This window comes from Delphinus delphis, chromosome 1 (assembly GCF_949987515.2).
Source record: "Delphinus delphis chromosome 1, mDelDel1.2, whole genome shotgun sequence".
NCBI lineage: Eukaryota > Metazoa > Chordata > Mammalia > Artiodactyla > Delphinidae > Delphinus > Delphinus delphis.
Window position 1 is genome coordinate 31,823,778 of NC_082683.1, and position 24,206 is coordinate 31,847,983.

General features: G+C 43.4%; 1 protein-coding gene across 1 annotated transcript; it reads left to right on the plus strand.

Moving 5' to 3' along the window:
• LOC132433433 (polyadenylate-binding protein 4) lies at nt 1-24,206 on the plus strand. The gene is made up of 4 exons (XM_060024577.1): nt 1-90; nt 23,515-23,608; nt 23,723-23,853; nt 24,117-24,206. The coding sequence occupies exons 1-4, from the start codon at nt 1-3 to the stop codon at nt 24,204-24,206; spliced, it is 405 nt and encodes a 134-aa protein (XP_059880560.1).

The following is a 24,206-nucleotide window of genomic DNA, read 5'->3' on the forward strand; positions in this document are numbered from 1 at the left end:
ATGGCATCTAAAGGACTGGAAGTGGCCAGCTGCATGAGAGAAGAGGAGGAGTGTGCCAGGCAGAGGGACTGCACGGGCAGAGACCTTGAGGTGAGGAAGAGTGACTTCTCACATGAGCTCAGAGGAGACCTTTATGGCTGGAGAGAAGTGTCTTTGCTGCGAGAAGACCACGGCCAGGAGTTTGGATTTTATCCCAAGTGCCATCAGACTGTTTTGTGGCTGCGGGTGAGTAACATGAACAGCCTGAGTCACACTTTTAGGGATTACTTGGGCTTCTAGGTGTTGAGTGGGTTGGGGGCCTGAGAGCTGGAGTGGCTGAGGGGATGGAGGTCTGGACCGGAAGTGCTGGTACCCGATGGAGACGGGTAAGCAGATAAGAGCTGTTGGGAGAAGAGTCTGCAGACCCGCTCCCATGACCTCCCACACCTAGAACATGGGAGGTGATTGGGAGCCTTGCCCATCATTCCAGATATTGGGGGCATCTGGGTGCTGGGTGCAGGGAAGGTGCCTGTGCATTAGGGTTCTGGGGGTGAGTGGTGAAGCCTGAGGGGAGCCAACCCATGGAGAGTGAAGTGCTAAGCTCATTCCTCTCTTCCTGGTAGACAACAGGTAGCTAGACTGAGTTTCAAGGGCACTTCTGGATCTGAGTTCCAGCTCCTGCTCTTGGGTGAGCATGTAGGAAGGGAAAGAGCAGGCTTCAGGAGGCTTCAGGACAGGTCTGAATGGAATCCCAACTCTGCCCTATACTCTCTACTGGGGCTTCACTGATGCCTGGTGTCCTCCTCTCAGAAGCAGGATTAATCATGGTCCCAGGAACCTCCTACACTGTTGGTGGAAATGTAAATTGGTGTAGCCATTATGGAAAACGCTATGGAGGTTCCTCAAAAAACTAAAAATAAAGTTGCCATATGGTCCTGCAATCCCACTCCTGGGCATATACCCAGACAAAACTATAATTTGAAAAGATCTATGCACCCCTACGTTCATAGAAGCACTGTTTGCAATAGTCAAGATATGGAAACCACCTAAATGTCCATCAACAGAGGAATGGATAAAGAAGATGTGGCACACACGCACACGCACACGCACACACACACACACAATGGAATAATAGCCATAAAAAAGAACGAAATGATGCCATTTGCAGCAACATGGATGGAAGTAGAGATTGTCATACTAAGTGAAGTAAGTCAGAAAGAGAAAGACAAATACCATATGAGATCACCTATATGTGGAATCTAAAATATGACACAAGTGAGCTTATGTATGAAGCAGAACCAGACTCACAAACATAGAGAACAGACTTGTGGTTGCCAAGGGGAGAGGAGGGAAGGATTGGGAGTTTGGGATTAGCAGGTACAAAGTATTATATATAGGATGGATAAACAACAAGATCCTACTGTATAGCACAGGGAACTATATTCAATATCCTGTGATAAACCATAATGGAAAAGAATATGAAAAAGAATGTATATATATATATATATATATATATATATATATATGTAACTGAATCACTTTGTTGCACAGTAGAAATTAACACAACATTGTAAATCAACTATACTTCAATAAAATAAAATTTTAAAAAATCCCAGGCTCATAAGTTTTGTTGTCAGGATTAAGTGAGGTGATACATGAAAAAATACAGCATGGTATCAGGCACATAACAGGGGCTCCACAGGTGGAGGTTGCTTCCCAGTGCCTAAAGAAAGTTCTACTTTCTGGTTGAGACTAGGGGATGATCAATCTGGGGCTGTGTGATCCGAGATGGGTCTGCAGCCTCAGTTACCCTCTCTTATTTGCAGACAGAGCCTGGATACTTCGGGCCATCCAACCCTATCAACTGGGGGTAAAGAATCACCAGATCTGGGAGGCAGAGCGGTAGCCTAGGGCCAGAGAAGGGCAGGGCTCAAAGTGACCTGGAGAAAGTCTTACTGTCTCAAAATTGGAAACTCAGGGGTGACTCCTGGGAATCTGCATTTTTGTATCTAAAATTTGAGAATTGCTGACTTGTCCATCTTAGTTATTTTCAGTTCAGGGAAACTGGAGGCCAAACGAGGAGAAATAAAAGCAGGGTGGTTGGTGCCTTTGGGTGAGGAGCATTGGATGGGAAAGAAAGGGCCCCAGAATAAACCAGCTGTGCATGGGGTGAGGACACAGGGTTTGCCTGCGTCCAGGAAGTGTTTTTCCCATTTAAAAAGAACAAATGAAATGCTTCTACAATTTGAATTCTGAAAGGAGAATTTGCAGGTGGGAAGACCTCCAACTAAATCACCAGTTCACCCTGCCATCCGCCCCCAACGATGGTGAGCACTAATGGGGCTGCGGGACAGGTATGCACTGTGAAGCCTGTGACAGTGGATGAAATATTGAAATACTAAGATACCAGTTGGCAAATGGCAAGCAGCAACTGCAATAAATAGTACAATTAATTATTTATAAATATGTTATAATATAAGCTCATCCGTTCATTGGACACCATCATGACCATTGATAAACGGGCCTCTTAAATAGCCACTTCTGAGGAACACCGATGGCACTCTGCTGCTTCGCTCACGTCCCCGTCCACAGCACACGCCGCATTGCTCATTCTTTAGGAAGAACTCTGCTCTGTGCTTTAGAGGAATCATCCGTTTATCTTTATCCTCAAATTACTCACTTGTTAGTGATTCTACATAGTTGACCCTTTACTTTGGTTTTATTGTGGCTGTGTTCTAACACTGGTATAAGTAGTAAGTCAGCAGGGTTTTGTTTTCTTGAAAGATCCAGAACCAACTAGTGTGGCACTTGCACCATTCAGAAACGGCAATTATGTTCAGTTCAAATCCAGAGTTGATATTGATCATGGTTGGATCATACAAATGGAAACACGATGGCCAATATAGGAAAAGGAATTAGAATTTATTCAATTGTTGGGATTCGTTCAGGGCGGAGTGGGGGAAAGTGTATCTCTGTTCCTCGGTGTCTGGGGCCTCAGTTGGGAAATTTTGACAGCCGAGGGCTAAAGTCATCTGGAGACATCTTCACACTCATATTGGGTACTTGATGCTGGTGTTGATGGGGATCTCAGCTGGGGCTGCTGGGGGTGGACATGTGACTGAGAACTGGAAGTGATATGCCTCGCTTCCTCATACAGACCTCCCAGGCATGATCCTTTCTCCTCTCCATCTATCAGATGAATGGAGAGGATTTCAAGGACCTAGAAGAAGGCAGAACCCTAAGATGGGAGAAGTCTGGGTCTCTGAATGACCGTATAGAGCAAAGACCTTACCATCCTACATTGGATGGTGACATGAATGAGAAATATCTTTCTATTAAGTTCAGCCGTTTACATCTGGAGATGTTTGTTCCAGCAGCTAACGTTACTCACCCTAACTAATAACCATCTCCGATCATTTATTGAAGTTCTGAATGACTGGAGATGTTCAGCTGGTGAGATCTGGTGTTGGGAACATCCATGGTGGTTTTTCTCACCATCACAACTGTTACGTAAGCCCTGTTTATAGTCACAGGTTGGTCTTGTAGCTTGTATTACTTAAAATGTGTTTGACCGCATTTTAATGATCACATATGCCTTTTTTGACTAATGGTCACAGCTCATTATATTGGCATTTTGTTAGGAAAAAAGAGGAACTCCATTGTCTTTCTGTCACCAAGTTTACAAACCACTCATGTCTGGATCCATCTCTTCTGCCCCCATGAAAATGGAAAGTGTTCGTCTCCTATCTAAAGGCAGTCCAGGGTACAAAAGCCCTCCAGTCTACCAAATCCAATAGCAATTTTATATTCTTGTCCCTCTTAATCCCTTCAACAACTTTCAATGTAGTCGAACAAACTCCTCCTTGAAAAACTTTCCTCATAGCCTTCTGTAACACACCTTTCCTGTAACTCACTGGCCTCACCTTGGCCCCGTTTGCGGGCTCTTCAGTCAGGTATCTAATAGGAATCTCAAATCACACACATCCATATTAGAACTCTTGATTAATCCTGCCACGTCCACGCCTCCCAGACATCCCCATATAAATACATGACACCACTATTTGTCTCGTGGCTCAGGCCAGCCATCTAGGAATCATTCTCGTCACTTTCCGCTAATACCTCCAAACTCTAATCAGTCAACAAATCCTATCAAGTCTACCTTCAACTGATATATATTAGAAGCAGTTGATTTCTCTCCATCTCTGCTTTTATTACTCTAGTTCCAACAGGCATCACCTTTGACGTGGATAATGGCAATAGCCTTGGAATTGGTTCGCTTTCCTATACTCTTGTTCCTATATTGTCTGTTCTCCATACAGAAATGAGAGTGATCTTTTATTTTGTTTTTGTTTTTGTTTTTTTTTGAGGTACGCGGGCCTCTCACTGTTGTGGCCTCTCCCGTTGCGGAGCACAGGCTCTGGACGCGCAGGCTCAGCGGCCATGGCTCACGGGCCCAGCCGCTCCGCGGCATGTGGGATCTTCCCGGACCGGGGCACGAACCCGAGTCCCCTGCATCGGCAGGCGGACTCTCAACCACTGCGCCACCAGGGAAGCCCGAGAGTGATCTTTTAAAAGCCAAAATTGTGCTTTCACTTCCCCTAACATACCAAGTTCTTTCCTGCCTCAGGGCCTTTGCACGTGTGGGTGTCTTTCCCTGGAACATCCTTCACCTGCTTGTTGAACGGCTGACTATTTCTAATCCTTCAGGTCCAGATCTAAATGTCACATCCTCAGAGAGCACTTATCGCCCTGTAGAAATTAGGTTCTCCCTCTCTACTATTCTCTATCACAGCACCCTGTTTACTTTTTAATAGGACTTGTAATTATATTTTTGTTTACTTGTTTATATTGTTAAGTTGTCAATCTTCCTGAGACTGTAATCTCTATGAGGGCAGGTGCCGTGGACTGAATTTTATCCTCACAAAATTGATAAGTTGAAATCCTAATGCCCAATATGACGGTATTTGGAGACAGGGTCTTTAGAAAGTAATTAAGATTAAATAAAGTCCAGGGTGGGACTCTAATCCTTTGATAGGTCTGGTGACCTTAGAAAAGGAAGAGAGAGGGAATTCCCTGGCGACCCAGCGGTTAGGATTCCGCACTTTCACTGCTGAGGGCCCAGGTTCAATCCCTGGTCGGGGAACTAATATCCCGCAAGTCGCACGGCCAAAGCAAAGAAAAGAAAAGGAACAGAGGGATCTCTCTCTATCTCCCCCCTCCACCACAAAATGTACACACAGAAGAAAGTCCACGCAAGAACACAGAAGAAGAGAACACAGAGAAGGTGGCTGTCCAAAAGCCAGGAACGGAGCCTTCCCCAGGAACTGAACTGGACTTCCACCCTCCAGAACTGTGATAAATAAATTTCTGCTGCTTACACCACCCAGTCTGTGCTATTTTGTCATGGCAGCCCGAGCTGACTAAAACAGCAGCCTTACAGAGTAGGCTTGTTTCCACTTTTTCATCCCCTACACTTAGCATAGTAACTGCTACGTGTAGGCAGGTAAAAATTATTTGCTGAACAAATGAATGGGCTGCACACAAGCTTCTCCCTACTTGTACCACTGCTTCAGCTGTCTCTACCACCCCGAGGCCAATCCTCAGATACCCCACCTGGGCTGCTTTGAGGGAAAGACAGTGTTAAATGTCACACTCGTGTCACAGGTATTTGAAGAGCAGCTCTTCCTTTCTCCTGCCCCCCCCCCCCACCCCGTCTGAGAGATTCCTGACGAATCTGCTTAAGACAGCTCTATCCAGAGCCAAGCTTAACTCATCAAGATTGGCACATGGGATGAAACCTGTTTGCCTTTCCCGGACTAATAGAAACCAGCTCTGCTGAGAAAACCAGGCCTGTCTGCTTGGTCCTCACTCAGGACTGGGTTAATAGAAAACTGGGTTTGGGGTTTTCCAGGCTTGTTCCTATATTCTGTGAGTAACTGTGGCCTGCAGTGCAATGACCTGTGAACAGCGGGGAGGAGGCCTGGGTGTTACCCACCCCGCCTCGGGCATGGAGGTCAGTGCTTCTGTTGGGAGCCCCCGTGTGGGGAGCTGGGGGTGCTGCAGCAGCCTCCCTAGGACACAGGCCACGCTTGAGGTGCAGAGTGGAGAACTCAGGCCCTGGTCCTGGGCAGAGCTCCGCGGCCTCCCTGTGTGGTCATGGGTGAGGCCGGCTCAAAGCTGCCAGAGTTACATCTCCAGCCCAGACCGCTGAAGTCCAGATCCGGAAACCCAACAGCCAAATGTCTCAGAGGCATCTCTCCACTTCTCACCACCTGCACTGCCACCTCCCTTTCTCCCCTGACCCCGCCACGTCCCCACCACGTGTCCATCCCTGCAGTGACCTCCCTGCCTCCAGCCTTGCCCCACAGTCCATTCTCCTCACAACAGCCAGGAGAAGCTTTGAACACACAAGTCAGATGATGTCACCCTTTTGCTCAGAACCCTCCAGTGACTTCCCAGCCCACGTAAAGGCCAAAGCCCTCCTGTTGGCTACGAGGCCCTACACCATGGGCTCCTCCCTCCTATCCTCACCTCTGGCCCCATTTCATAGGACTCACCCCACTGTTCACTCTCTTCTGCTACCCTGGCCTGTATTCGTCAGAGTGCTTCAGAGAAACAGAACCAATAGGATGCATATTATAACTATGGTGAGAGAGATGGATTTTAAGGAATTGGCTCACACTGTAGGGGCTGGCCAAGTCTATAATCTACAGGGCAGGCCAGCAGGCTGGAAATTCAGGCAAGAGCTGATGTTGTAGTCTTGAGTCTGGGGGCTGAAAACTCAAGCAGAAGTTCTATGTAGTCTGGGGGCAGAATTCCCCCTTCCTCAGGGGCAACTCAATTTTTGCTCTTAAGGGCTTCAGCTGGTTGAATGAGGTCCCCCCACATTACAGAGGGTCATCTGCTCTACTCAAAGTCGACTGATTTAAGTGTTCATCACATCCCCAAAAATGTCTTCATAGCAACAGCTAGACTGGTGTTTGACCAAAGAACTGGGCACCATGACTTAGCCAAGTTGACACATAAAATGAACATCACGGGACTTCCCTGGTGGCACAGTGGTTAAGACTCCGTGCTCCCAATGCAGGAGGCCTGTGTTTGATCCCCGGTCAGGGAACTAGATCCCACATGCATGCCGCAACGAAGAGTCCACAACTAAGGAGGCTGCCTGCCGCAACTAAGACCCAGTGCAACCAAATAAATAAATTAATTAAATTTTTTTAAAAAAAAAAGAACATCACATGGCCTCTTTGTCATTTCTTGAAGACAGGGTCATCCTTTCTCAGGGCCTTTGCCCTTACTATTTTCACTACCCCAATGATCTGCTCCCAGATATCCACATGGCTCCTAGACAACCCCATAGCCCATTCCCTCCCTTTCTTTGGATTTTGCTCAGTGTCACTCCTGGAAGCCTTCTTTGATAGCCCCATCTTAAGTTACAAGCCCTCCTCCGGCCCTAGCTCTCGCAGGCCTTCTCTGCTGGCCTTCCCTATGTGGTGATCTCAGGTGAGGCATGTCTCAAAGGTGCAATTTTCTACTGTTACTGTCCAGTCATAAACAATTTTGTCATAGACTAGAAGCTCCTTCGTAAACAGACCTTATTTAACTTGTACACTGGCCAGAGCGTCCGCTGTTATCTCTCTGCTTCAAACTCTCCTTTCTGTACTCTCCCTTGTGAGGCTGGAGCTGGGACTCTTGACACCCACATTTCTCCTTTGTGAACTGGCTTCCTGTTAGGCTCTGTCATGACGGGATGCTACAGGGTGTTTTAAGCGTACCTGGGATTTGACTAATCTGTGTGACACACAGATATGGAATTGACCATCATGAAGGAAGAAGTTTGCTCAGTTCCCTAGAAACAGGAGGCATGGCACACCACTCAGGGTCACATGGCGAAGCACCAGGGTGGGTCAGGGGGCAAAAGGGGTGAGGAATAAACATGGGCAAGAGTTTTTATTGTGGTTTTCACTGGAAGGAACAGGCAAGGCAGGGTAAGCAGGCTTAGGGTTGGCTAGTTTGAATAATTTCAGTGGTCTCTGAGGTATAGGGACTGTCCTTAGTTGTCTGGTACCCGGCCTTGGAGTGATTAGGGTGGATGGATAGTGGCCCAGAGTGTGAGAGCTCAACAGAGGAGATGGTTGGGATCATGGGCTCTGGATCAATTGGTTTGCATATGAAAAGAACGCTCTAAGGCAAGTTGTTTGCCATCTCTAAAGGGGATGTTAGCTAGCCTTGGAAGAAGCAATCCCTCCAAGGTCAGTAAGGCCCCAGAATGCCCAAGCAACAAATAACAGGAAATTAAAAGACGTGATTAATACACAGGGAGAGAGAACACGCAAGGACGGTGGTAGCAGAAGAAACTTGCTTTTGGTTTCCTATGGGCTCTCTGATGGCTTACACTTTCTGAGTATCACCCCAGGGATGCTTCTAATCCCTGGTAACAGCAGTTCCTTCCTGTAGCAGCAGCTGCATCCAGTCACAATCTCCATCACTTGCAGAGACAGCTCCATGGTGCTTTTCTCCGAGATACCAGCATGTGCTGGCCAGTGCCCTGTCCCCGAGACGTCTGGTTCTCAGCCCCGTGGGACCCTCTTCCAGGTTCAGAGACACCAACATCATCTAAGCAGTGACTCATCCTTAGGGATGTGAGTTTCAGCTCTGCAGTGCCCCTCCTCTACGCTCAAGCGTTTTGATTATTCACACTTCTTCTCTTAGTTCATTCAACCCTGGGGGTGGTAGCTGCTTCCTCCAATTGGTATGTCTATGATAAATTGGTGTATTTTTTATTGCTCTTTTACTTACCTCATTAACAACTGTATATCTAGTTTGCAATGATTTATAATCAGTTCTCTCTGTTCAAATAACTGGTGGGGTTCTGTCTCCCCATTGGACCCTAGCTGATTGAGAAATTGGTACCAGAAGAAGAATTTTTGGACAATGCTTTGGTTGTGTTCTTGGAGTTGAACTCAAGGAGTTGAACCTCCTTGACGATGGGAAATCCTAGCAATCCATGGTGTGCAGTGACTTCATGATGGATCGAATTTTCACCTGTGGTTGATTGTGATGAAGTGCCTATTGAAAGGGCCATTTGACAGAGTGGCTCTTTCGCTTGGTCTTAGGGCGCTAATAAGGACTACAAGGACTATGGTGTGGGATGAATCCTTCTGAACGCCCTAGAGTGCCTACAGAGAGGGAATGACAAGCTCAAATGAATAATCAGTTGGGATTAAGGCTGAATTTGAGGAGTAATGAACATGTTTTAGAAATGGATGGTATGCCTGTCACTCAAAGATGATTTGATTATACAATGATTATGGCAACTTTGCATCTCCTCATTCAGGGTAGAGAATTAGATGTCTTCGTTTGAATGAAGGACAGTTGTAACTTGTTAGAAAGAAAAATAGAGTGTTTTTAATTTTCTTAAGGAAGTTCAAATATGTGAAGAAGGTACATAGGGATGCTGAATAGCCAAAGGGGCGGATTGTGCCATTAAAGAATCTGTTTTCTGTTAGCTCCAACCCACCCTTCTATACTCTACGTTGTGATGCTGGGGCAGGGGCCAGAGTAACCATATTTCTGCTTTGCCAAAAGCAGGTTCCTCTTAGGCATTATGAATAGGTGGTACGTGAGGGGGCTACAAGATTGGAGGAGGAAGAAGGAACTGGTTTCTTCCCTTGGGCTTCCTGAACTTGTGAACATCCTCCAGCAATGCTTCTTCACCCTGGCCGCAACACTTCCTTCCTGGGGAGGATGCTGGATCTAGTTTGCAGTATTTCCAACACTTGCGTACCAACCTTATTGTGCTTCACCCAGAAAATCCAGCAACCGCTGAACAGTCCCCCCTCCTCAGAAATCTGAGTTTCAGCTCAGCAGGGCCACTCCGCTAAGCTTGAGTTTTAATAATTTAAATATCTTCCATTTGTTCTCCCAGCCTAAGGGGCAGTAGATGCTTCCTTAATTGCCGCCTCCAAGATACCTTACTGTTCTTTTCTTGAATTGTCAGTTAACCAGTTAATAACTTCATACCTAGGTAACAATTCTTTATATTAAAATCTCTGCTCAGCGTTTCCCTGGTGGCGCAGTGGTTGAGAGTCCGCCTGCCAATGCAGGGGACGCGGGTTCGTGCCCTGGTCCGGGAAGATCCCACATGCCGTGGAGCAGCTAGGCCCGTGAGCCATGGCCGCTGAGCCTGCGTGTCCGGAGCCTGTGCTCCGCAATGGGAGAGGCCACAACAGTGAGAGGCCCGCGTACCGCAAAAAAAAAGAAAAAAAGAAAAATCCCTGCTCAAATAACCAGTGTAATTTCTATCTCTTGATCAGACTCTTCCTGATACACACACATGTTTCAAAGTGTCTTTCAAATGGAGAATAGTGCCTGACATCGTAGGCACTCAGAAAAATATTTGTTGAACTAAAGGCAATAGCACTTAGTGAGTTCTTACCACCTCAGGCTTTGTTCGAAGTGCCCTACATGTATCATTTCATCATCAAAATAATCTCATGAGATAGGGACTCTAATTCCCAGTAAAAAAATAAATACTGATATGTGGTCAGTGATTAAACTGACTGTACTGCTGGGTAAGGCAGGGAAACTTGATCTAGTACAGAAGTTAGACCATGTAAGATTGGGTCTTCAGATGAAATGTTAGCAAACAACTCAGGATGATTAGCTAAAGCATAGAGGGTTTACTCTCAGGTAGGGAATCTACAAGGAAAAACAGGGCGCATGAAGACTGACTCCCAGTCCAAAGACAAGGATGGGCTTCTAAGAGCAAAAGGCACTGTACAATATAAGGAGAGGTGACTGGCTGGTTAAATAAATCTTTAGCTTGTCGGCACAGGACTGTTTGGCTTGTAATGAAGCAGAGCCCCAATTCCATTTGTGGCTTTTAAGGACTTTATCGACCCAGTAGGTCCAGTAGGTTGAGTCCGAGTAGTACATCTGAGACACAGATCACAAACATAACAAGTTCATCATCAGGCTGGCTTTTTTTTTTTTTTTTTTTTTTTTTTTGCGGTACGCAGGCCTCTCACTGTTGTGGCCTCTCCTGTTGCGGAGCACAGGCTCCGGATGCGCAGGCTCAGCGGCCATGGCTCACGGGCCCAGCCGCTCCGCGGCATGTGGGATCCTCCCGGACCAGGGCACGAACCCGTGTCCCCTGCATCGGCAGGTGGACTCTCAACCACTGCGCCACCAGGGAAGCCCCAGGCTGGCTTTTGTGTTTGTTGTTGATTTGTTTTCTGCTGATTCTGATCAGTTCTCAAAGAGGGATGCACTTTGGTTCCTTCTTTTGGGACCCTGACTGATTGTTTTCTTGCATTTTATTAGCAATACAGGCTCGAGTCATGCAGTATACCTCATATGCTCAAGACTCAGCAAAAATTTCCTTTTATCACCTCATTTTTACTGATAAGGAACCTGAGCCACAGAGCAAGTAAGTAACTTTCCCTTGGTCACACAGCTGGCAATAGAGCCAGAGGTTGGTAGTGTTGCTAGGTGCCTTACTCTTCATGGGACTCAATTTCCTGATGCCATTATGTCCCGCAGGTACTCACTGAGGCCCAGCCTCCCTAGTCAAGCAGACTGACTTTAGAATTGTTAAGAGTTGGTACATTTAACCAGTTTGATATACTGTTTCTATTGGGAAGAGACAGAGAGAGAGAGAGAGAGGGAGGGAGGGAGGGAGGGAGGGAGGGAGGAAAGGAAAGAGAAAGAGAGAGAGAGAATGAAAGAGAGAGAATGAGAATATAGTGTGGTTAAGAGTATGGATTTTAGTGGGAAACAGATGGAGGTTAAAATCCCAGATCTGCTTAAAACTGCTGTAAAATAAGCAAATTACCTAGTTTTTCTAAGGCTCAGTTTCCTCATCTGTAAAGTGAGGGAAATAATACATACCAAAAGGGGCACTCAGTTTAATCTATTTTTAGGTAATGGTTTTTAGAACAGCCCTACCAATTTATGATCTATGACTGCCCTCTAGAGGTAAAATTAAAACATTGTCTCCATAACCATGCTAAATACAATCCCTGAAAGCCTGTTTCTTCCCAAATTGTCCAGCCAAAAAGCAGTAGTTTCTGCAAATCAAATTGCCCAATAACAACTGGTTTTTAGTGACTCCAATATTTTTGAGCTGAAATATCAGACTTCCTTGAAGAGAAACAGGAAAGCTTGGCCCAGTTGCGTAATGCAGGGCAGAACGGCACCAAAGAATTAATTGCCATGAAAAATAAGTTACCCGCCACCACAATAACACACACACACACACACACACACACACACACACACACACACACACACACACACACACGGCATGAAAGCCAGCTGGCTTCACAAACAAGTTTTCCACACTTTAAAGAAACAAATTATCCCTATCTTATGCCAACTATTTCAAATACACTGCTTCCCAACGCCCCACCAAAAAAAACCCCACAAAAAAAACTGGAAAATCTGACCAGTTTATTACGGTAAAATGGTCCACTATCCTCATCTTAAACTTTTTGGGGTTTGGAAGTTTAGAAAGATGATGCAGTGTGTAACTTGTGTATAAACACCCTCAGCACAGAGGGGACCAGTCCCCTACAATTAAATATGTTAATATCTCTGCCATAAAACATACTAAGTGGGACAAATAAAAACTGTAAATAGTCTCACAGATCAAGTTTAGTGGCCAGGTGAGTTTGCTGAAAATGTACCCCCTCCCCCCAAAGAAAACCTGTTGCTAGTTTTCAGAACTTTTAGAATTTTGGAATTGCAGATAAGAATTGTAGACTTATATAACTGATGCCAAACCAATCTGGGATGCTAGTATGAGAAAAGAAAATTTAGCCCAAACTCATGAATATATTTGCAAAAATCCTAAGATAAAATGCTAACAAATAGAATCTGGCAACTTATAAAAAATCATATATCACGACCACTGGAATGGAAGGTGCAGTACCACCACTGTGATTATGGGTTCAAGTTGGTGATCAGACCCATGAGACACAAATAGATTTTTTAAAAATATTTATTTATTTGTTTGGCCACACTGGGTCTTAGTTGTGGCACATGGGACCCTCGTTGCCGCGTGCGGTATCGTCATTGCAGCATGCGGAATTTTTAGTTGGCGGCATGCGGGATCTAATTCCCTGACCAGGGATGGAACCCGGGCCCCCTGCATTGGGAGCATGGAGTCTTAACCACTGGACCACCAGGGAAGTCCCATAAATAGATTTTAATCTAGAATACAAAGCAGGATATATGAGATGCCATTTTCATCTTCCTGGGAGGCCCAGCAGCTACCCAAGTACACAGATTCTTTTGTCACTTACCCACAGGTCATGTACAGGAGAGCCAAGGTGTGTGAGGGTCACCTTGACTTATAGAAGCTGCAGCCTCTATTTCCCACCAATAATTTACACCATTTTGGATGTGTAAGCCCATTGACAACCCCCCAAAATTTAAGCACACAACAAAGGAGGTGTACACTATAACCCCCTTTTATCTTAACTCTACCGTTTCTAAGGAAACATTATTGTGGAAGACCAAGTTCAGTGTCAGGCAGGCTTGCATCAGCCCAGGTCCGATATTAATTTTCACTTTACTCACAGAAAGATAAGTTAACATTAGGAAATCTATCACTGTGGTTTGCTAATTAACTGATAAAGGAGAAAATCAGATGATCCTTTCAAAAACTCAAAAATACTTCTCAACAAAATGAAACAGAGATTCCTTATAAAAATGCTTAGCAAATTGAGAATAGAAGGGAACTTTTAAAAGGTATCTACCCCAAACCTAACCTTTATACTTAAGATGAAAGTTTGGAAGCATTTCCATTGAGTCAGGAGCAAAGGAAGATTGCTCACTGTCACCTTACTAATCACCACTATCCCGCCTTCCTAGCCAATGTAATAAGTGAAATAAATGCAAGGGATAAGAATTAGGAAGAAACAACACTGTTTCTATTTTCAGGTTATATTACTGTCAATTTAGGAAATCTACAGAAAAACTATTTGAACTAATAAAAGAGTTTGGCAGGGCTACTAGATATAAGATCAACATACAAAAATCAACAGATTACCATACTGATTGTAATAGGAATAAGAAACTAGAAGATGTGATAGGCAAAAAGATACCATTCACAATGTCAGTAAAAACGATCATGTATCTAGGGATATATCTTTTAAAAAAACATGCTAGACATTTACAGAGGAAAATACAAAGTATTTCCGAGTTATAAAATGAATATTTTAAAAATGGAGAGATATAACATGCTTATGCACGGGAATACTATCATAAAGATGTCACTTCTCCCTTAAAATAAATCTACAAATTCAATTCATTCCAGTAAAAATGTATGAGGATTTTTCATGTAACTTGATAGGTGGATTCTAAAATTCATATGAGGGCTTCCCTGCTGGCGCAGTGGTTAAGAATCCGCCTGCCAATGCAGGGGACATGGGTTCGAGCCCTGGCCCAGGAGGATTCCACATGCTGCAAAGCAACTAAGCCCCTGCGCCGCAACTACTGAGCCTGTGCTCTAGAGTCCGCAAGCACAACTACTGAGCCCGTGTGCCGCAACTACTGAAGCCCATGCACCTAGAGCCCATGTGCTCTAGGTGTGTTGTCTGCAATAAGAGAAGCCACCGCAATGAGAAGCCTGTGCACCGCAATGAAGAGTAGCCCTCCTCGCTGCAACTAGAGAAAGCCCGTGTGTGCAACAAAGACCCAACGCAGCCAAAAATAAACATAAAAATAAATTAATTAAATAATTTAAAAAATAAAATAAAATTCATACGAAAGAGTAAACACCCAAGAATATACAAGGTAATTCTGAAAAAAGAACAAGATAGAAGATATAAAAATTTATTATTAAACTATAGATATTAAATAGGATAAAATTAATTCAGGATCATTCTAAAGGGGTAGAGAGCCCAGATACAGACCAAAAACACTGGAGACGATATATGACAGAAAGGGTACAATCAATCCTACAGGATGATAGAATGGGGGCATTGGACCATGTTAATAAATAACATAAGAACTATAATATAGGAAAAATCAGCTTTCCATCTGGAAAATCTCTGTAGATCAACAGGAAGAAAACAACCTAACGGGAAAAAAAACCCTAATGATATGTTCTAGCAAATCTCAACATAGGAAAACACCATGGTCATCCTCAGCATCATTAATATTCAGATAAATACAAATCAAAGCCACACTGAGATACCACTTCACACCAACTAGGTTGGCTATAATAAAAAAGACATACAATGACAAGTGTTGGCGAGGACGTGAGAAACTGGACCCCTCATACATTAACGGTGGGAATGTAAAATGGTTCAATTGCTTAGGAAACGGCAAAAATGTCCTTTATTGTCTCTTTTTTATAGATGAGGAAACTGAGCCACAGAACAGTGAAACAATCTGCCCTTGGTCACACAGCTGGTAAGTGAAACAACCAGACTTAGAGTTCCTCAAAAAGCTGAATGCAGAGTTACCATATGACCCAGCAATTCTATTCCTAGGTATATGCCCCAAAGAATTGAAAACATATGTCCACACAAAACATGTACAAGAATGTTCACAAAAGTATTATTCATAATAGCCCACAGTCCATCAACTGATGAGTGGATAAATAAAATGTGGTATATTCATATAACAGATTATTATGCAGTTAAAGGAAATGAAGTACAGACACATGCTACAGCATGGAGGACCCTTGAAAGAATTATGCACGTGAAAGAAGCCAATCACAAAAGACTACATACTATGCGATTCCACTTATATGAAATATCCAGCATAGGCAAATCCACAGAGTCAGGAAGTCAATCAGTGGTTGCCAGGCGCTGGGGGGCAGGGGTAACAGGGAGTGACTGGTATGGGGCATCTTAGGGGGAGGGATGAAAATGTTCTAGAATTAGATAGTGATGATGATTGCACACCTTTGTGAATGTACCAGAAAACACTGATTGAGCACTTTAAAGTGGTGAATTTTATGGTACATGAATTATGTCTCAATAAAGAACATGTTAAGCACCTTTCAATCAAAACGAAACAAAAACAAAAAACAGAATTGACCAAACTCACTACAGATGTCTGTCAGAAAATCCTGCCCAAGCATCTGATTTGCCACCTCTGCCCAAGCCCTCCTCCTCCCCTGCTGGCCCTCCGCAGGCTCCTATTCATTCTCCTCTTCCTCTGCTCGCCCTCACCTGTCCACTTCCATGATGTCAGCTCCACAGACTCCCGAATTTCGGTCTCCATCTCACACTCAGCACACCCTTAACCAGCATCCATCCCTACTTCTGCACACCTGTTCCTTCACCACAGGAAACAGCACTGCCAGCCACCTAGTCATCAAGGCAAAAGCCGGGGAGTCGTCCTAGTGACCTCCCAGCCCCTCCTGTCCCACCTTCTGGCTCATTCGTCTCCACCTCTGCAGCCTCTGGTTTACTTCAGGTTGCATTGTCTCTTGCCTGCAAACAGGCAAGAGGCAGAGAGCAGAACTGTATACACATCATTCCCTCACCTCCATCTCAACAATTCATTCACCACTCTGCAACCTGAGTGATTTTCCAAAAGACAAATCTAACCCTGTTACCTCCCAGTTTAGAACATAGCCTATTCTTGACCAATAACGGCTAACAATGATTGTGATTCACTTGTTGCCATTTGCTAAGCATTTTGTATGAATTATTTAATGCTGCAACAACCGTATGAGGTAGAAATGATTATTATTACTTCTCCATTATGGATAAGAAAACCAAAGCTGATTTTTCTGTACCTGTTGAATGTGATTAATGTTAAAACAACTTTATTGAGGTGTAATTTACATATCATGAAATATGCCCATTGTAAGTGTGTACTTTGATGATTTTTAGTAAATTTACAGTTTGACAACTCTGTAAGTCACAACCCAGTTTTAGCACATTTCCATCATCCCTAAAAGTTCCCTTGTACCCATTTTCAGTCAGTCCCTTCTTCCACCCCCAGGCCCAGGCAAACAGCTGATCTACTTTCAGTGACTATAAATTTGCTTTTTATGGACATGTTATAAAAATGAATTCATACAATATGTAACCTTTTGTGATGTGTTTACATTGTGTTTTTGAAGCTCACCTATGTTGTAGCATGTAAGCTTTATCCTTTTATATAGCTGAACAGCATTCCACTGTATGGCTATACTATCGTTTGTTTATCCATTCTCCAGTTGATATTCAATCGATTCCACTTTTTAGCTATTTATGAACAATGGTCCCATGAACACTTCATGTACAAATCTTTGTGTAGACATATGTTTTTACTTCTCTTGGATAGATACCTAGGAGGGGAATTGCTGGGTCATAAATAGAGTTTAAATTTTAGTAGTTGCCAAACTCTTCAAAGTGGTTGTACCATTTTACATTCCCATCAGAAATATATGAGGACTCCAATTTCTTCACACCCTCACCAACATTTGTTATTATCTTTTTTTATAGCCATTCTAGTGACTGTGTAGTGGTATCTTATTTTTGTTTTAATTTGTGTATCCCAAATGATTAATGATCTTGGGCATCTTTTCATGTGCTTGTTAGCTCTTTGTACCTTCGTATCTTCTTTGGTTAAATGTCTACTCAAATTTTTGCCTATTTTTAAATTGGATAATATATTTTCTTATTATTGAGTTGTAGGAGTACATTATATATTCAGGACATATATCCTTTATCAATCATTGAGAGTGAGGTATTGAAATGCCAAAACTATAATTGTTTATTTCTCTTTTCAATTCTATCAGTTTTTGCTTCATGTATTTTGGGACTTCTTTGTTAGGTATGTATAGATTTATAGTCATTACCTCTCCCTGATGTCTTGACTCTTTTATCATTATAAATATTCCTCTCATTGCCAGTAACATTTCTGATATTAACATAGCCACTTCAGCTCTGTTAGAGTTACAATTTGCATGGTCTCTTTCCATCCCTTTACTTTCTACCTGCCTGTGTCTTTGAATCTGATTTGTGTCTCTAATAGATAGCATATAATTGAATCTTGCTTTTTGTAAAAAAAAATCCAATCTGACAATCTCTACTTTTTGATTGAATTGTTTAGTCTATTCACTTTTAGTGTAGTTATTCATATGGCTGGCTTTATGCCTGTCATTTTGCTATTTATTTTCTATATTTATCCTGTTTTCTTTTGTTTCTCTTCCCTCTTTGACTGCCTACTTTTGTGCTAAAATATTTTTTAGAGTACCATTTAAATTTATTTGTTGATTTTTTTTAAATGGTATTTTATTGAGTCATCCAAATTCACTCAAGAACTTCAGCCATTTTACTCACTCAAACTATATTTGTAAGTAGAGTGGTTGCTCTGGGGACTGCAGTATTCATCCTGACTTACTATAATCTTCTTTAGATTAATATTAGCTTAAAAACGGTTAAATATAGCAACTTTGCTCCAGTATAGCTTCATTTCATACCCCCTCCTTTGTGTTATTATTGTTACATGTGTTACATCTATATATGTTATAAACGCAACATACAGTGTTATAATTAGTGGTTCATAAAATCTTATATCTTTTAAAGAAATTAACAGGAGAAAAGAGAATATATATTTGCACAGTTTTTTTAAAATTAATTAATTTATTTTTGGCTGCATTGGGTCTTTGTCGCTGCATGTGGGTTTTCTCTAGTTGCGGCGAGGGGGGCTACTCTTCGTTGCGGTGCACGTGCTTCTCATTGTGGTGGCTTCTCTTTTTGCAGAGCACGGGCTCTAGGTGCGTGCGCTTCAGTAGTTGTGACATGAGGGCTCAGTAGTTGTGGCAAATGGTCTTAGTTGCTCTGCAGCATGTGGGAACTTCCCAGACCAGGGATGGAGCCTGCGTCCTCTGCATTGGCAGGCGGATTCTTAATCACTGCGCCACCACGGAAGTCCCTGTACGGTTCTTTTTTTAAAAAATAAATTTGTTTATTTATTTATTTTTGGCTGCATTGGGTCTTCGTTGCTGCGTGCGGGCTTTCTTTAGTTGCGGTAAGCACGGGTTTCTCACTGCAGTGGCTTCTCTTGTTGTGGAGCACGGGCTCTAGGTACGCGGGCTTCAGTAGTTGTGGCATGTGGGCTCAGTAGTTGGGCTCGCGGGCTCTAGAGCGCAGGCTCAGTAGTTGTGGCAGACGGGCTTAATTGCTCTGTGGCATGTGGGATCTTCCTGGACCAGGGCTTGAATCCGTGTCCCCTGCATTGGCAGGCAGATTCTTAACCAATGTGCTAGCAGGGAAGTCCCTGGTTCTTTATATTTACCCACATACGTCACTTTTCTGGTGCTCTCCATTTCCTTCTGTAGAGTCAAGTTACCACTGGTGTTATTTCCTTTCACTGTGAAGGACTTTATTTATATTTCATGTAAGTCAGGTCTGCTAGCAATGAATTCTCTCAGTCTCTGTTTATCTGGGAAAGTTTTTATTTCATCTTCATTTATTTTTTTAAATTCAATTTACTTAAACTAAAAAAATAATCCATTTGTGAAGGATAATTTTTTTGGACATAGAAACTTTTGTGAACAGGTTTTTTTGTTTCTTTCAGCATCTTGATTATGTTATTCAAATGCCTTCTGGCCTCTGTTGTTTCTGTTGAGAAAAGGCTTGTCAGAACTGTACTTAAGAGTTCTTTTTTTATTTTTTGGCTGCACTGTTTGCGGGGTCTTAATTCCCTGATCAGGGATTGAACCCAGGTCCTCAGCAGTGAAAGCACCAAGTCCTAACCACTGGTCCACCAGGTAATTCCCCTTTTTTACTTTTTATTTTGGCCGAGAACTCTACTTGTGAGTTCTGATGTGCTGTTTTTCTCTTGCTGCTTTCAAAATTTTCTGTGTTTTAGGCTTTCAACAGTTTGATGATAATGTGTCCAAATGTGGATTTCTTTATGTTTATCCTACTTGGAGTTCTTTGGATCTGTAAATGAATGTTTTTCCTTAAAATTAGGATATTTTTTGGCCATTATTTCTTCAAATATTTTTTCTTTCCCTCTCTCTCTCTTTTTTCTTTCTGAATTGCTGGGTCATATGGTAACTTTATGTTTAACTTTTTGAAGAAGCACAAAACTGTTTCCAGAGTGGCTGCGCCATTTTACATTCCACCAAGAACGTATGAGGCTTCCAGTTTCTCCACATATTTGCTGACACTTGTTTTCACTTCTTTTTTCAATCATAGCCATCCTAGTGGGTATGAAGTGGTAACTCATTGTGGTTTTGATTTGTATTTCCCTAATGACTGATGACATAATGACATTGATTTTTTTTAGCTTTATTGAAATATAACTGACCTATAACATTGTGTAAGTCCTAGGTCTACAACGTCTTGATTTAGTGCACTTATATATTGCAAAATTATTACCACCATGGTTAACTAATACCTCCATCATGTCACATAATTACCATTTCTTTTCTGTTGTGAAAACATTTAAGATCTACTTTTGGGACTTCCCTGGTGGTCCAGTGGTAAAGAATCTGCCTTACAATCCAGGGGACGCTGGTTCGATCCCTGGTCAGGGAACTAAGATCCCACATGCTGCGGGACAACTCAGCCCGCGCAGCACAACTACTGAGCTCGCGCGCCTCAACTAGAGAGAGAAAACCGGCACGACACAGCTAGAGAGAAGCCCGTGCGCCACAACAAAGAGCCCGGTTCCGCAATGAGAGATCCCACATGTCTCAATGAAGATGCTGCAACTAAGACCCGACACAGCCAAAAATAAATTAAATAAATAATAAATCTTTTTAAAAATCTACTCTCTTAGTAATCTTCAAGTATATAATACAGTATTATTAATAATGAATCCTCAGAACGTATTCACCTTATAACTGGAAGTTTATACCCTTTGAACAATATCTCCCCATTTCCTCCACCGCCTCATCCCCTGAAAACCACCAATCTACGTTCTGTTTCTACGAGTTCAGCTTTTTTAGGTTCCACATGTAAGTGATATAATGACATTGATCTTGTCATGAACTTTTGATCACTTATATCTCTTCTTTGGAGAAAAGTCCTTTGCCCATTTGTTAATAGGGTTGTTTGCCTTTTTGTTGTTGGGTTTTAAGAGTGCTTTTCACATTCTGGACAGGAGACTCATCACCTATATCATTTGCAAGCGTATTCTCCCATTCTGTGGGTTATCATTTCACTCTCCTGATATTGTCCTTTGATGCACAATAATTTTTAATTTTGATGAAGTCTAATTTACCTATTTTTCTTCTGTTGCTTATACTTTTGGTGTCTTATCTAAGAAACGATTGCCAAATCCAAGGGACAATTTTTTTTGGACACTATCAATTGTTTATTTTTTATTGAAATATAGTTGATTTACAATGTTGTATTAGTTTCTGGTATATAGCAAAGTGATTCATATATATATATATATTTTATTCTTTTCCATTATAGGTTATTACCAGATACTGAATATACAGTATAATATTCCCTGTACTATACAGTAGGGCCTTGTCGTTTATTTTATATGTAGTAGTTTGTATCTGCTAATCCCAAACTCTTAATTTATCCCATCCACTTTCCCCTTTGGTAACCATAAGTTTGTTTTCTTTTTTTTGCGGTACCCGGGCCTCTCACTGTTGTGGCCTCTCCCATTGCGGAGCACAGGCTCCGGACGCGCAGGCTTAGCGGCCATGGCTCACGGGCCTAGCCGCTCCGCAGCATGTGGGATCTTTCCGGACCGGGGCACGAACCCTCATCCCCTGCATCGGCAGGTGGACTCTCAACCACTGCGCCACCAGGGAAGCCCATAAGTTTGTTTTCTATATCTGTGAGTCTCTTTCTGTTTCATAAATAAGATCATTTGTATCATATTTTAGGTTCCACATAACAAGTGATATCATATGGTATTTGTCTTTGTCTGACTTACCTCATTTAGTATGATAATCTCTAGGTCCATCCATGTTGCTGCAGATGGCATTATTTCATTCTTTTTTATAGCTGAGTAGTATTCCATTGTATATATACTTGTATATATCTATATACTGCATCTTCTTTATCCATACATCTGTCAATGAACATTTAGGTTATTTCCATGTCTTGGCTATTGTAAATAGTGCTGCTATGAGCATTGAATCCAGTGTTATGAGATGATATTGAAAGGAAGGAAAAGTGGCCACAAGCTCTAGGTTCTGGCATACCTGGACATCTGTCCCTCCTGCTGCCAGTGAAGAAAAAAGTCCATAGCTAGCAGAGAGAATGTTTTAACTTCTAGTCCTTCAAACAGTCTCCATGATATAAACACTGACTCAAAGGAAGACTCCTGGAGAGCGTGGTTGCCAAGAATGGTGGGATCTAAGTTGGCTTTTTCTTTTCCTTAGGGGTTCCCACTGCACCTGAGCCACCACTCATGCCCGTGCTCCTCCTTGGGCTTTTGCTCCACGGAAATGCACCCAGTGTCAGCAGCCCACATCCCATGCTTCATTCATCAGATATTAAAACTCCACTAAATGCCAAGGAATTGTGAGTGGGATGACGTCACAGTGGTAAAAACACTGACATAGACTCTGCTCTCAAAATGCTCCTTCTGTAGTAGGAGAAAGGGGATTTTAAAAAGTAGATACAAAAAAAATTAAATACAACTTGTGCTAAATGTGACCACAGTGTCTAACTACTCCCTTCAGAAATGCAAGAGAGAAACGGATGTGGCCCACTGTCTCATTCACTTCACCTACCTAACGCTCTCTAAATATGGGAGTTCCAAAATGTAATGCCCTGTTGAAAAGATACGAATCCTTTCTTTTTTTTACACCTTTCCTTTGGATTTATTCTTCTTCACAAGTGAAGCAATTACTATTAGAATTCTTTTAATTGGGCTCAAACATTGCAATGCATGAATCCTTTCTATAGCCTGCAAGGTCCCGCTTCTATGCCCCAGATCATCACTGACCCCACAGAAGCATCTAGACATTGATGTCTAGAAACATCTCATGTTTCTATAGAGCATTTTATGAGATAGGGTGTATGGTATATAATAATTATAACTGGTCTGAAATGCATGCCCTTGGGCCCAGTCTTTTCTGGGAGTCCCTCCAAAGGAAATAACGGGGTCTTTAGGAAAAAGCTGTACTGCTAAAGATAGTTACTATAACTTTGTATGTTCAATAAACAAATTCAATACTCAGTTTTTATTTTGCTAATGTGAGCAAATGACTTGACCTCATTGGGCATCATGGGTAAAATTGGGTGATAATCTCTACCTGAAAAAGTTTATGAGGACTAAATATCTGAGGAAATATCTGCCTAGCACTAGGCCTGACAAAGAGCAGGTGTGTTCTCTATGGGTTCACTTCACCTCCCCTTTCTGACTGTACTGCATTGTATTACATACCTGAATAGGTACACAGGAATCTATATAGCTTTTATATTCCCACCACTCCCCTCTCAGTGGACTGAATTTGCCCAGGGACCTCTCGTCCTCCTCTCCTGGCATGCTGAGTGGTAGCATTCAGGTGTTGAATGGTTGGACTGTCCTAACCTTGACCACTGTCAAGTGTCCTTTCCCCGGTGCTAGCCCGCCGCCTCTCCTGGTTCCCAGGCACCCCAGCCTGCGGTCCACGTGCAGGGGCAGGAGCCGCTGACCGCCTCCATGCTGGCCGCAGCACCCCCGCAGGAACAGAAACAGATGCTGGGTGAGTGACCCACGTGCTTGCAGAAGAGGGGGCCAGAGCTGCTACTGACCTGGACACCAGCGTCCCTTCTCTACTGGGATGCCACTGGGTTTTTCACGGAATACCTTCCCACAGGTGAACGTTTGTTCCCGCTCATCCAGACGATGCACTCAAACCTGGCTGGGAAGATCACGGGGATGCTGCTGGAGATTGACAACTCGGAGCTGCTGCACATGCTGGAGTCCCCCGAGTCTCTCCGCTCCAAGGTGAGCAGGTTCCCAGACCCCCGCGGCTTCCGCTCACTCGGCTCAGGAGGACACGGGGTGGCGTTGGACACCCAGGGGCGGCAGAGAGAAGGGTCTGCTGCCCCTGTGACCTCCTCGTGCCTCGCCTGTGACCTGAGGGCTGCTGGCGCGTGGGTATCTGGGAAAGCGGTCAGCACCAGGAGAGGCCACCGCTGGGCCTGGGCACCAGGGAGGGGCGGAGGGGCTCTCCTCAGGTGTCACTGACCACCTGGAGCTTCTCACAGGTGGATGAAGCTGTGGCGGTCCTACAGGCTCATCATGCCAAGAAAGAAGCTGCCCAGAAGGTGGGCGCTGTTGCTGCTGCTACCTCTTAG